This window comes from Engystomops pustulosus, chromosome 2, assembly GCF_040894005.1.
Source record: "Engystomops pustulosus chromosome 2, aEngPut4.maternal, whole genome shotgun sequence".
NCBI lineage: Eukaryota > Metazoa > Chordata > Amphibia > Anura > Leptodactylidae > Engystomops > Engystomops pustulosus.
Window position 1 is genome coordinate 183,205,883 of NC_092412.1, and position 14,704 is coordinate 183,220,586.

The 14,704-nt window shown below is 40.2% G+C and overlaps 1 protein-coding gene across 3 annotated transcripts in view; it reads left to right on the forward strand.

The window, feature by feature from the left end:
* The first annotated feature begins 752 nt into the window (after nucleotides 1-752).
* RAB29 (RAB29, member RAS oncogene family) overlaps nucleotides 753-14,704 on the forward strand; it is a 49,089-nt gene continuing 35,137 nt past the window's right edge. Inside the window, exons 1-4 of one of the 3 annotated variants that reach the window (XM_072137492.1) lie at nucleotides 753-1,046; nucleotides 2,569-2,640; nucleotides 5,225-5,406; nucleotides 13,467-13,588. In XM_072137492.1, the coding sequence (XP_071993593.1) occupies nucleotides 923-1,046; nucleotides 2,569-2,640; nucleotides 5,225-5,406; nucleotides 13,467-13,588 (500 nt within the window). In that variant the 5' untranslated portion in view covers nucleotides 753-922. The remainder of the gene's footprint in view (nucleotides 1,047-2,568; nucleotides 2,641-5,224; nucleotides 5,407-13,466; nucleotides 13,589-14,704) is intronic. The other 2 variants (XM_072137489.1, XM_072137490.1) reach the window with 2 other exon arrangements.

Genomic DNA, 14,704 nt, shown 5'->3' on the forward strand with positions numbered 1-14,704 from the left:
ACTATGTTCCTGACTCTGATCCTGTGCTGCACGTTCTGACCTCCTGCCTGTCCACGACTACTATTTTGCTTGACGACTTTGGGGAAAGACCTGGTGGTACCACGCCGCTGCAAGACCAACACGCTTTGTGGCGGGCTCTGGTGAAAACCAGGTACCACTTAGACTCCACTCCCAGGTGTTGGTGTACGTCATTGTCCGCAGTGGTCCAGTACCCCAGAAGCCTGACACATAAACAGACTAAAAGGGGAGTAAAAAATCCACCTGAATTGTGCAATAAATATAAGAACTTTTATTTTCTTGCTCTCTGGTGCATTTCCGTCATCGCGTGTTACTATGACACAAAAAGACCAGTGAAAAAACAATATTTTTTGAAAGCTTGGGATCTGTGATACGGTGTTTTACAATTAAGCTGTAAAGATTAAAAATAAACAGCAATGAAAAAAATAACAGTACACAAACTTAAATTATTTTTTGAAATGTTCTGCAGCAGCTGCAGGATCTTCCCCACCTACACACCACTGTATTATGTATGAGGCTCATAGAATTTCTATTTGTACTTGGTGTAAGCCTCCTCTGTTCTGTACTGTACAGAATGGAGTTTCTCTCAGCAGATCCTATCACCAGCAACTCCATTCACCTGAATGGAGTTGCTGGATGGACGGCATGCCAAGAGCAACTCCATTCCAGACGCAAACTAATAGCCTATCACGTGGCTGCCGCCTCAGTGACGCACTTCCGCCGCTGTGATCTCTGGGATTTGTAGTTTTCAGACTGTCTCCCAAGTTGTTGAGGAGGACGTAGAGAGGCTCACATGACTGAGCGAGTGTGCGGCGGGGCAGGCAGTCAGCTGTGTGTTTAGTAGGTGCCAGCTGTGTGCTGCCATGCGTACGTAGTGCTATGCACTGGCTCAGGTGCCGGCGCTATGGCGAGCTTTGACTATCTGTTTAAGGTTCTTGTGGTGGGGGATTCTTCTGTTGGGAAAACCTCCCTATTAAATAGGTACGTCCATGACGTGTTTGGCAAGGATTACAAAATGACCATGGGAGGTGAGTGGCATTGCTGTGCCCGGGAGACTACCGGAGGTGTAACAAAGTAGTGCAGCTGCTAATTGTGGGGCAAATCTCTGACCTCCGTGTTCTCAGCACACACCCTGCAGATTTGTCATGTGCAGCTGCCCCCTATCCTACTAGTTTGCAGATTATTGGCAGATTTCTATTTTAAAGGGTTATTCAATTATCATAAGCTCACTCTTTAGGCTGCATTCACACAAACGTATGGGGGACATATATATATGGCCAGCGTTTATACATCCCCCATACACTTCTTTGGGCTCACGGCCCTGTACGGGGCAGCACTCATGCGACACCGTACCGTAGCCTGTAGAAAGATAGGACATGTCCTATCTTTCTACGTAATGCGGCGCCGTGTATTCCTATGGAGAGGGGCGGGGGTGAACAGCGCTCATTCCCTGCTCCTCTCCGCAGCGTACCTTTATGCGGTACGGCGGGCATACATCGTGTGTATGTAGCCTTAGACCCAGTCAGTTAGAAATAATGCTCAATGCTAGCACAGTGCTAGTGTTTCGGACTGGTGGGGCTCCATGCACAGGGCCTGGTTTCAGATCTTTAACCCCTTAGTCACTAGGCCTAAAAAGGCTTTACTGACCCAGGTATTTTAAGCAAATTTTTGTTCATATTGGTTTAAGGTGTATAACTTTTTTTTTTTTTGCGTGCCACCTTCATCAAGAGAGAGTGGGCAGTCAAGATCAAGTTAATACAGAAGCAATATAATTCTGGGTGGCCTTAGAGTATAGTCATACAAGAGCCAACTTCTCCTAAGAGAATCTTTTATTTTGTAAAGAAAATTACATGGTCTTGTGCATCCAGGCTTACTGAGGTATCCTCTCTTTGATTATTTCTAATACAAACCCATAAGGGTGAGGTCACACATATCGCTATGGCTGTTTTTACAAACACTTGCGTATAGGGCGGGTCTCTGTCTGATCGCATATGCGTTTCTATGGAAACCCATGCGATTAGTAACCAGAACCCAGTGTCTTGCACTAAAAAAAATGCTCTGGTTACCGATCTTTCGGGTCTATGGAAACGTATATGCGATCAGGCCGAGGCCCGCCCTGTACACTAGCGATGTGTTTGTAAGGGTACGTCATCACTGTCTTCGTGAGTTCTTAGGGCTTATTACTGTTTTGAGAGACAAGTTGTGGTAAAAATGTTCCATGTCATTCTTGGTGCAATTTGCACAAAAAAATAGCAAGACCTTAGTATTACCAGCATATCAAAATGTTCCTGGGTTTGAAAATAAAAAGTGTGTTTTCCACAGTTTTTCTGTTTTCTACTTGTCAGTACTGTATCCTATTCATCTCCTGAACTAACCATATTGGGGGAGCTTTGAACCACATCTATTAAAGCTTTTAAACATTTTTAGCCACTTTTGAGACTAGTATGTTTAAAGCGGTCTGGTTTCTGGAAAGGGGATCTGAAAAGGAAAAATTCAGCACATCAAGAATTATTAAACATTTTTTTTAATCTTTATATCTTTGCTTTCTAGTTGATTTTGCGCTTAAGGTCATAAATTGGTCGGATACTGAAATGGTTCGGCTACAGCTATGGGATATTGCAGGTATGTATCATGTAGTTTTGTGTTTGCTGATCAGCACAAGTTGTTCCTTAAAAGTTGTAATTTAAAAAAAAAGTTGTTTTTTTTTAAATTAAAAGTAAAAAATAAAGCATTATGCCCCCCCCCCCTGCTGCGACATTCGGATGGTACGGTCAGAATTTGGCGTCAACAACATGAAAGCATGGATCCATCCTGCCTTGTATCAACGGTTCAGGCTGGTGGTGGTGGTGTCATGGTGTGGGGAATATTTTCTTGGCACTCTTTGGGCCCCTTAGTACAAATTGAGCATCGTTGCAACGCCACAGCCTACCTGAGTATTGTTGGTGACCATGTCCATCCCTTTATGACCACAATGTACCCAACATCTGATGGCTACTTTCAGCAGGATAATGCGCCATGTCATAAAGCTGGAATCATCTCAGACTGGTTTCTTGAACATGACAATGAGGTCACTGTACTCAAATGGCCTCCACAGTCACCAGATCTCAATCCAATAGAGCATCTTTGGGATGTGGTGGAACAGAAGATTCGCATCATGGATGTGCAGCCAACAAATCTGCGGCAACTGTGTGATGCCATCATGTCAATATGGACCAGAATCTCTGAGGAATGCTTCCAGCACCTTGTTGAATCTATGCCACGAAGAATTGAGGCAGTTCTGAAGACAAAAGGGGGTCCAACACGTTACTAGTATGGTGTACCTAATAAAGTGGCCGGTGAGTGTATTTACACTGTATAAGACTGGGAGTTGAGGAGTACTTCTCAAAGACGGTGAGTGGAGTGTTTTTACCCTTCTGAAAAAATGGTAGTGCGGTCTCTGCACTGAACTATGAAAAAGTTATTGTACTAAATTAAGATTTTTTTTTTTTTTGTACACAAGGTTTGTTTTTTTAAAATCTATTTAAAAACAATAGTCTATATAAATTTGGTATCCACATGATCGTACCGACCCAAATATTCAAGGGAAGGTGTCACAGTGAAAGCGCACAGTAAAAGCCGTAAAAACAAAACCCACAAGAAAATGGAGTGAGGTTTTTTTTCAGTGAATTTAAATTCTTTCTCTCTTCACAGTGCAATATTTAATACTGACACTAGTACAATTTGTTGCACTGAAAACAAGCCTTCATACCTCTCTGTAAATTGAAAAATACTACAGTTTAGAATTTTTGACAGTGGGGAGCAAAAAACAATGACCTGGTCATAAAGGGGTTAAGTGCTATGTGAGCAAGATGGTCCTAGAGGGAATTTACAGTCTCACGAGTAGCCTATGAAAGTCTTTCTATGTCTGTGTCTAACTGGAACATTCCTGTAATTATTTTACAAATCTGCCTGGCTTGTAAATATTCCGCTAATGAGCCCAAAAGGCTTCTGGGACGCTCCCAGAGCCCTTTCATGCTGTTAGTGTGCATGGAACATCCCCCCCACCACCACGACCACTGTGTGATGTAATCTCACTGCAGCACAGAAAGTTCCATCTGCAGCAAGGAGGGGCTCTGGGAACCACCCCAGTAGCTTGTCAGTCTCATTGGCATAATTGTAAAAGTTGATTTTAGAAGGAAGGAGGCCATAAATAACAAATGTAATAAGATTACCATAGTCATGATGCTTGGATCTATGAGTAAGTACCCCTGGTTTATCATGCTCCATTTTGATGGTAGATTTCATTTATGGCTTATTAATGGAGGAAACCAATTCCCCTTTTGCACTGTATAAACACATGGTTTGCTTCCTCAAATCTTCATTTAACGCAAAGGAGAACAAATACTGAGATTGTGACTTCCTTGGTCTCTTAAGACTTACAGTACTGGGACATCCTAATCATCTCCAATAATTCTAAATGAAAATCTGAATATATATCATAGCCATTGTGCTCTATGTTTTTGAGGAATGGACAATTTTGTTTTTTCCCCTCCGGTGTATTCTTTGGTTTTCTCTACTAGGGAATGCCATAGTGGTGTGATGGCTAGAGATTGTAACCTGCTCAAAGTGATATCCATACCTGCAAAGTGAGCAGCATATGAATGAAAGAAAATTGAGTTATTTACAAAACTGCTAACAGTATGTTGTCAATTATAGGATAGCTATAATCTTATAACTTAGAAACTGTGACTCCTATCTCTCATACAGTATGCCCTATGTCTTAGCTATAAACACCCCAAATTTATTGATCAATTTAAGTCTAAAAGCTGTATAAACGATTTAAATAGATGCTGACACTGCAAGATAATGTACAACCCGTTGCTTTTGTGTGTTTAAAGGGAAGCAGTTTCCTGCTTCTGCCTGCTAGGGACTTCAATGAAAATAAAATACTTATTTCATATACAATTTAATCCAGTGAATATGGCATACAGGGGCAGATTTATCAAGCTGTTTGAAAGTCAGAATATTTCTAGTTGCCCATGGCAACCAATCACAGCTCCCCTTTAAAATATTCATGAGCACTGGTAAAATGAAAGCTCAGCTGTGATTGGTTGCCATGGGCAACTAGAAATATTCTGACTTTCAAACAGCTTGATAAATCTGCCCCACAGTGTTTTCTTCTTTTGGTATGTAGCATATATGGTAAATAACTTTTTCTTATCAACAGGTCAAGAGCGCTTTACATCTATGACCAGACTCTACTATAAACAGGCTTCTGCTTGTATAATCATGTTTGACCTAACCAATGCCGATTCATTCAGAAATTGTCAAATGTGGAAAAATGACCTGGACACCAAAGTGACACTACCAAATGGTGATTGTATACCATGTATGCTACTGGCAAACAAGGTAAGCTAATAATGCAATAGTGTGTATGTCCAAATATCAGTTGTTGAGCAGCAAATTACTGAATACATGGTAATAGCGGAAATAGAAAATCATAAATTTTTCTTTCACAAGGTTTTATTGTACAAAATTAGTAAAATGTAAGCAAAAATATAGAAATTTGGTATATTGACCCGTTTAATAAATTTAACATTGGGGTATATGGTGAACAGCAAAAAAAAATAAAAATATCAATTACAGTATTGACATTGACGGTTTTTCTACAACCATCCCTCACCACAAAAAAATTTAATAAATTTTGAGCAATAGGGCAAAGCCACCCCAAAATAGTACTAGTGGAAAATGCATCTCATCCTACAAATAAGGCCTTGCATGGAAACATTAACAGAAAATAAATATTTTATAGCTCAAAAAAGAGCGCCACTAACCGACTAAAAACCACTAATTTCTATGGCTAATGCATGGCCGTCCTTCCCTTCTGCGCCTTGCTGTGTGTTGCTACAACAAGTACCGTCAACATATGGGGTGTCTCTGTACTCTGGAGAAATTGCATAACAGTAACAGAGTTCTGCGCATTGCCGACGGGTCAAGAGGAGCTTATGCGCATAGCTGTCGAAGTCTACGAACTACTGCACAAGCGCAGAGCTCAGCATACAGAGGCACATTTCCAACATCGGTTGCACAGAGCTTTGTTAATGCCGAAGACGCGCAACAAGTTTGAACTTGCATTTGAGGGGGTGGGGGGAAAACGACTAATAGTGTATCCGTTGCCTTAACTACTTAAAGGGGTTTTACTATACAATAGATAATTTTTAACCCTTTACATCACAATTTTGCATTTTTTTTTTTTTTTTTTTTTAGACTGCGCCTATCACTCAGCGGACACATTATGATCCATCTAGTTCTGTGAGCTGACAATGTGGTTAGATTATCAGTGTACAGGTTTATACACACTTTAATTTAGCTTCTGAACATTTACTAGTATCTGACACATAGAAAGAGAGGTGAGACAGACAGAGATGAGATCCATGGGATGCCTATTGCACACAATAACACAGTCCGCTCTCCTACATCTCTGCTATTCCACAACACACTAAATCTGCTGTGCCTTCCTCCCCCGATTAAAGAACTTATCTGTCTGTAGCTTGTAGTTCTTATGCTGCTGCCGGCAGGAACTCCTTGTCTGTGTCAGAGAGTGAGCTCCATCCTGGACTGCAGGGGGTGGGGCTAGAGTGCAGGGAGCAGAGAGAGAAACTTAGCTCCTCAGCCATAACACAGAAATTCAAGATGGGTTCCCCAACCACATGTCAGAAGTTACAGGGTGGTGTCTAGGGGGACCTGAAATTGTGTACACCAGGCCTGATAGAGACTAGTTGGTTATACAGGCGGTCCCCTACTTAAGGACACCCGACTTACAAATAACCCCTAGTTAAAGAGGCACCCCTCTGCCCATTGTAACCTCTTGTTAAGCTCTCTTAATACTTTAATATATTCCCAGACTGCAGTAATCAACTGTAAACTGACTGTAATGAAGCTTTATTGATCATCCTTGGTCCAATTACAGCAAAAAAATTTTTTGACTCAATCTACAATTATAAAACAGTTTTGACTTGCATACAAATTCAACTTAAGAACAAACCTATGGACCTTATCTTGTAATAACAGTGAATTGGAGAATGTGTTATTTTGTTATCCAGAGTATATTTTAGAAACTTGTCTTCATGGGAATACCCATTTAAATAAGTGGTTTCCCAAAGGTAGATTTTCTTTAACCCCTTATCACCGACACTAGTTTTCAGCTCAATGACCAGACTCGATTTTTCAAATCTGACATGCCTCACGATAATTGGTTATAACTTCGGAACGCTTTAACATATCCCGGTGATTTTGAGAATGTTTTCTCGTGATACATTGTACTTCATGTTAGTTATAAAATGTAAGTGATACGTTTTGCGATTCGTTCTGAAAAAAAGTGAAAATTTGGCAAAAGTTTGTAAAAATTCTTCATTTTCCAAGTTTGAAATGTTCTGCTTTCCAGACAGGAAGTAAAACTACCAAAAAGCTTGATAAATTACATTTACGGAATGTCTGCTTTATGTTGGGATGATATTTTATGCTTCCGGTCATTTTTCTAGTATGTTATGAGGCGCAGAACTTTAGGTGCGATTTTTCTTATTTTCATGAAAATTGCCAAAACTCACATTTTGAGGGAAAACTCAGCTTCCAAGTGACTTTGTAAGGCCTAAATAATAGTAAAACCCCATAAATTACCCCACTATAGAAACTTCACCCCTCAACGTATGTAAAACAACTTCTATTAAGTCCATTAACCCTTTAAGTGTTTCACATGGGTTAAAACCATATGGACCTGCGATTTAGAAACTATGGAATTTTTTGGGAAAATACATTCATTTAGGCCAAACTGACAGTTTCCGAATAAATTAAATGATGAAACGCACTGCAACGCTTGATGCCCAATTCCTCTGATACCCCATATGTGGTGGTAAACTTCTGTACAGGCGCACGGCCAAGTATAGAATGAATGGAGGCGCCATTCACTGCAGATTTGTATTGTCACATTGTACTACCTATACATTTTTATTTTTTTTGGTAATGCAAACATATGAGGGCTTATTTTTTACGGAATGAGATACAATGTATATATAATTCATTTAGGGGGTCCATAGCTTATTCATGAGATTTTATTAACTATTTCAAGGGGGGCACAAATAAAATCATCAATTTTTATTTTGGATTTTTAGCATTTTTTTCCCCCTGCTCATGTAAAAATAATATTTTCTCTTTATTCTCTGGTTCACTACGATTGCGGTGTTACCTCATTTATAGTTTTTCTTATCTTTGCTCAATTTTCCTGAGCAAAACCAATATTGGAGAATATCGCATTGTTTTTACTATTGACAACTTTTTAGGGCCATAACTTCTGTATTTTTATGTTGTCAGACCTGGTTGAGGGCTTATTTTTTGCGAAAAGAGTTGTTCTTTTCAGTCGTATCATATTAGGGAATGTAGCTTTTTTTGATCACTTTTTAGAACATTTTTTGTGATGGTGTTTGATGGAAAATTGTATATTACGGGAAGTTTTTCGTAGTTTTTTTTTTTTTTCATCGTTCACCGAGCGGGTTCAATATTGATTTAGATTTATTGTACAGATTAATACGGACACGGTGATACCAAATATGTACATTTTTCATGTTTTTGTGTTTTATATACTGTATTTGCATTATATGTGTAACTGGGGAGATTATGGGACTTTAAATCATTTTATAATAATTAAATAAAATAATCTTTTTTTTTTTTTTTTTTTTTTTTTTTACTTTCACATATTTTCCACCTTTTGGCTTGAACAAGCGATCATCCGATCGCTTATTCAAGCCTCTACACTGCTATACACTATACACTGCAATACAAGTGTAAGTAACTGAGCTTGCCGCGCATGCTCAGTTACTTACAGCCGGGTCCTGCCAGGAAGGCAGGACCCGGCGAGAAGAGGAGCCAACAGCCTCGGGTCACTCGTCGGGACCCCGGGCAGCGGCAGGAGGGATCGGATTCCCCGGTGGCATACATCTTGGTGATAACTCATACTTTAGAGAGGCCATAAAATTTTCTGAATCGTAAAATAAAACCAATTGAGCTCCATTTTGTGACTAATGACATTCATTTATTTATATCATCATGGGTTTTTGTATCAGACGTTCATATTCCCAGAATACCCCTTTAACTATATACAGCCGTTTACTTGCTATAGCCCTCAGATTCTTAGTGCTGCAATAGCTGCTATAGTAAGGTACAAGATCTCCCCTGTGTCCTATCAGTTTCTCCATCCCAGTCTGTGATTCTACAGAACTTTCTCTGTCTCATGCTGCAGCCCCTCCCCCACCTTATCATCAGCAGTACAAGCTCTGTGCAGATAAGCCATTAAAAAACTAAAGATGGCCGGGAGAGGGCTATTTAAAAAAAATAAAGTCCTACTTACCTTCCGGTGCCCTCCGGTATCCAGCACTGCTGTCACTCCGGTCCGGGCGCCATGTAAACAAACATGGCAGCCGGAGCAGCGCAGGACTCAGTTGCCGGCCGTGGCCGGGCACGCCTATCCGTCCCTATTCACAGCATTGTAAATGGGGGCCGGAAGGTTGTCGGGTCCGGCCGGAAGCAGAGTCCGGAGGGATACCGGAGGGCACCGGAAGGTAAGTAGGACTTTTATTTTTTTTTAAGCAGCCCTCTCCCGGCCACCTTTAGTTTTTTTTTTTCAGAACTTGGACAACCCCTTTAACTCTTGGTGCTCACACAGCATTGGCTATAGACTTCATGTAACTGGTTTACATATGATCTCTACCACTTGTTACATGTTCCCTGCTCCTCCATGTGATGAGAGCTGCCAGGCTGGTCACCATAACATCCTGTATGTGCACTATACAGTATTCAGTGGATTTACTTGTGGGAAACTAAATGAATTTGAAGATAAATTTACTTTGAGAGAGAACACAAGGCATCATGGGATCTGTGGGCAAGCTAACTAGCCTCAGCTTGAAGGCATAGACTGACAGACATTAGTCTACGCCCACTTCACCTCTGGGGAGAAAGATTTTTGTCAAACACTTTCAGAACATAAAATACCATAACTTTAAAAACAGAACGATGCCTACTCTGTGCTGCTCTTCATTTTCTTTCCAAAGGGAGTCACATAAAATAATTTGGTAAAATCATTATAACTTCACAGTTAAGCTTTGAGCCAAAAACTGGGTGCAGTTGCTGCAGCATTAGGCAATATGCATTGGGAACTCTTTAAATAAGTAGTTTCCCAACGGTAGATTTCCTTTAACCCCTTAAGGACGCAGCCATTTTGTAGCTTAAAGCTCAGTTGCTTTATATGGTTGTAATTTATTAATTTATGAACACTGTTACTTATCAAAACAATGCTGAGATAGTTTTTTTTCCTCACATGTTGTACTTCATTTTAGTGGTAAATGTTGGATGATAAGTTTTGTGTTTTAAAAAAAAAAAAAGATTTTTTTTGAAAAATGTGAAATTCGAAATCATTGCGTTTTCAGGCAGATAGATTTGCCACTTAAATAAATTGCTCAATAACATTTCCCATATGTCTACTTTACATTTCCATCATTTTTGAAATGTCTGGATAATTTATTTTGACGTCACGCAGCTTACAAATTCATTTATCGATTTTCTGTATTTTCAGAATTGACTATTTTGGGGATAAATACAGTTTTAAATGAAATTTTACATATTTGGCATTAAAACCCCCCTATATAATCAACCCATTTTCAAATCTGCACCCTTCAAGCCTACAGAAACAGCTTTTAGGAAGATCGTTAACCCCTTGAGATCTTCATATTAATTGAATCAAAATAGAGGTGAAATTTGTCGGTTATACGTTCATTTAGCCTTAAAATTTACACATTTCCAAAAAGATAAAAAGAGAAAACCCACCATACAATTTGTTATGAAATTTCTCCTGAGTGCAAAGACCCCCCACATGTGGACGTTACTTGTTTTATGGGCGCACAGCGAGGCGCAGAAGGGAAGGAGCACCCTGCAGCTGCCAGGATTTTAGTTTCCTCATTGGCCCGTTTTGTAGGCTATAAAATTTTAGCTTTTTCGTTATTGGGGCCATGTGACGGCATTTTTTTTGCGGGATGAGATGCTTTTTCCAGTTTTACCATTTTGGGGTTGTTATCCCCTATTGTTGAAAATTTAGGAACTTTTTTTGAGGTCACGAGTAGAAAAGCATCAATTCTGTACTGGATTTTTTCATTTTTTTTTTTTTTTTCGTGTTCACCGTATAGACTAATAATCATGTTATCTTTATTCTATGGATCGATAGGATTAAGGGGATACCACACATGAATATTTTTTCTTATGTTTTACTAAAATTGCCAAATAAAACCCTAATGTGTCATTTTTGCATCTCCGTCTTCCAAGTGGCATAACATTTTTACTTTTGTGGCTACAGAGCTGGTTGATGGCTTGTTTTTTTGCGGGACATGTTGTTCTTTAAAGGAAACCTACCACTTGTAGTGGCAGGTTTCCGATGGCAATACCGGGCACCAGCTCAGGGTGAGCTGGTGCCGGAGCTTATTTTAGTTAGTGTTTTAAACCGCGGTATCGCGGTTTAAAACACTTTTTAAACTTTATAGCCGGCGCAGGCAGGTACGCGCTCGGCGCTTACCGTGCACGCGGCTACATAGGAAGTGAATGAGAGCCGCGTGCACGGTAAGCGCCGAGCGGTTTAAAACACTAACTAAAATAAGCTCCGGCACCAGCTCACCCTGAGCTGGTGCTCTGTATTGCCATCGGAAACCTGCCACTTCAAGTGGTAGGTTTCCTTTAAAACGGTATCATTCTGGAGTACATATGTTTTGTTGATCACTTTTTATTGCGTTTTTAGTGGGATTCAATAGGAAAAATCATAATTTTTGGCAGGTTTTTAAGTTTTTTTTTTTTTAGTTTTTTTTACGGCGTTCATCTTATGGGTTCAATAGTAATTTAATTTTATTCTACGGATTGTTACGGACGCGGTGATACTATATATGTGGGGTTTGTGTTATGATTTAGACTTTTGAGCGTTATAGGTCTCTTTAGATGTTTTAGGGCTTATGGGCATTTTTAGTGATTTGTAAACTTATTTTTTATTGAAAAACTTTTTTTTTTAATTTTTTTTATTCTTGTTGCACCATGAGACATGAACAAGCAGGCTGGCACTGTGCCTTTTAAGATGACGTCACAAACGCCTTCAAAGGCACTGAAGGCGTTCAAAGGCACTGCCTTCAGGCATCTCTGGGGTCCCGATCGGACCCCACAGATGGCAAAGCAACGATCAGCGCCCCCGGGGGCACCAATCGTGGGGGAAAGTCCCCCGGAAGGCATGTTAAACACCCGCAATCGGAGCCCACTCCGACCGCGGGTGTTAGCCGGGGATGTCAGCGGTAGATTACCGCTGACATCCCACGATCCCCGATAGTCTCTGCGCAGTAGCTGTACTGTCCTGAGCGCTATTCGCAGGACTCGGTGCAGTACAGCTACTGCGCAGAGCGCTAAGGGGTTAAACTCAGATGCCCTGGGTAAATGTGACCATAGCGTCTGTTTGTTTTTAACCACTTCACGATTGCCATACGGCTATGTAAGTCCTTGTTGCACATGCCCAGTGCATAAAAAGGATGTGTTTCTATGTACCGTGCTTAGGGAGATATAGGCGTTTGAAGTGTGCCCCCTCCAGCCTGTCAGCTGAAGGCGGAATATAGAAGAAGCTGCAGGAAGGACTTGGCTTACAGAAGTTCATGCACCCTCTGCATTCATAGGGTGCATTCATACGTGGCAGTAACACATGCATTTCCAAATAGCTTTGAAGAGGAGATTTGCCTGACTACATAGATGTTTACAAATTGTATGTGGTGACGCATTGCTAACAGTGTTAACACATGCTAACATGTTAATGCAATGTTAACACGTGTTTCTTAACACATGTGTTTTATGGCCATGGATGGTGTAGGGAGGTGGGGCCTTCCATGGGAACTGCTTCAGAAATGAGATTCCCGATGGTAGATTTTCTTTAAAGTAAATCTACCACCAGGATGAAGGATTGTAAACCAAGCACTGACATACTGGTGTGTGCTCCCTCTCCCAGGATCTGCTCTTCTTATGTTCTTGTAATAATTAACGACTTCAAAAATTATGCAAATGAGTCGGAGGGGCTCCAAGCTCCATTAAAACCTATGAAACCAGGAGACCCTCAGGCTAATTTACAATTTTTTTTTAAATCCTTTTTTTGTAAAAACCAGGGAATGAGAAGCTAAAAAAGGAGCAGATATGTTTAGGGCGTTTGTTACACGCTGGCCGTGCAAAATTGGAGCATGCGAAAAGTTTCACACTGAAAGGCCTACAATGGATTAGTCTAATGCTAGTCACAAAATTCAGAAATGCACTAATTTGGAAGCGTCCTCAATTACAAAAAGTTTTCTTACTTTCTTTTCTCTTGTGTTAGTTAGAAAACTGAACCTATAAGATTTGTTCTTTTCTGTCTTTTTCAGTGCGATCTTTCACCATGGGCATTGACCAAAGAGCAAATTGATAAATTCAGTAAGGAAAATAACTTTATTGGATGGACAGAGACATCGGTCAAGGATAATAAAAACATTAATGAATCAATGAAGTGAGTATGTTCCCTATTGTAACATAAAGCGATGGCGGAAGGGGAGAGTATAAGTATATTGTCCCAGTGTATGAAGCCCTTCATCATTGTAAGACTTTTGAATAGCGTTTAACCTGTTACCAACATGTGACACATTTGTTTTGTACACGCGGTGTCTCAGCTGTTGTGTTGCGTTTGAAAACGCAAATGTTAATGCCACATGTGAATCCACCTTTAAAGGAAATCTACAATCAAAATCAAGCATGATAAAGCCAGGGTCCCTTGCTCATAGATACGCTTGTGTGACGGTGTATGATGGCGGCCACGGCCCCCCGACCTGACTTGGTATTGTGTAAAAAAAATAAATAAACTTTGGTTTTTAAAAGTACCATAGTCAGTGTGTCTGGATCTATTAGTAAGTGTCCCAGGTTTATCATGCTTGATTTTTCATGGTAGAGTTCATTTAAAAACAAAAAGTAATAAACTTGGGAACCCAGGCAATTTCTGGGGCAAGTAGGATAGTGCGGGTTCTTTCATGATTCCATGAAATGTCCAGACCAGAGCATTTTCTTTACTAAAAATTATAAACTTTTAATCAATGAGGCCCTTTCATACCAAAAAAAGTCTTGGAAATCCAATGATAAATATCCCACATTGACGCAGCTGGCAGGAGCAAGCAATGTGGAATAAGGAAATTTAATCCATCACTATGGTGTGGCTGTATAAATGTTTTTATTCTCTCCCTTCTGATGCTAGTCTATGTTGGATGTATAAGTACTATATAGCCAGTATGCTCTGCTCACTAGTATGGAATATTATGGAGCATTTCTTTGCGTGTTCAGGTTGCAGGTACGCATGTATGGAGAAGTACAGCAAGACATCTGGTGAATGCAGAAGACTACTTTAAACATGCCATAAATAGCATGTGGCATGTGATCTAGCAACAAAAATGACAACTAGCTCATGGCTGCCATTGGCTTATATAATGCACAATCACAGCAGAAATAGATGCATCTTTATTTATTTTTTTTAATTGATGGGCTTGACATACACATAGCCACAAATAAGATGCAGTTGCAGACAGACGTACAAATGAAGTAAATAGGCCAAGAGATGCTCCCCAACACGATTCCCATT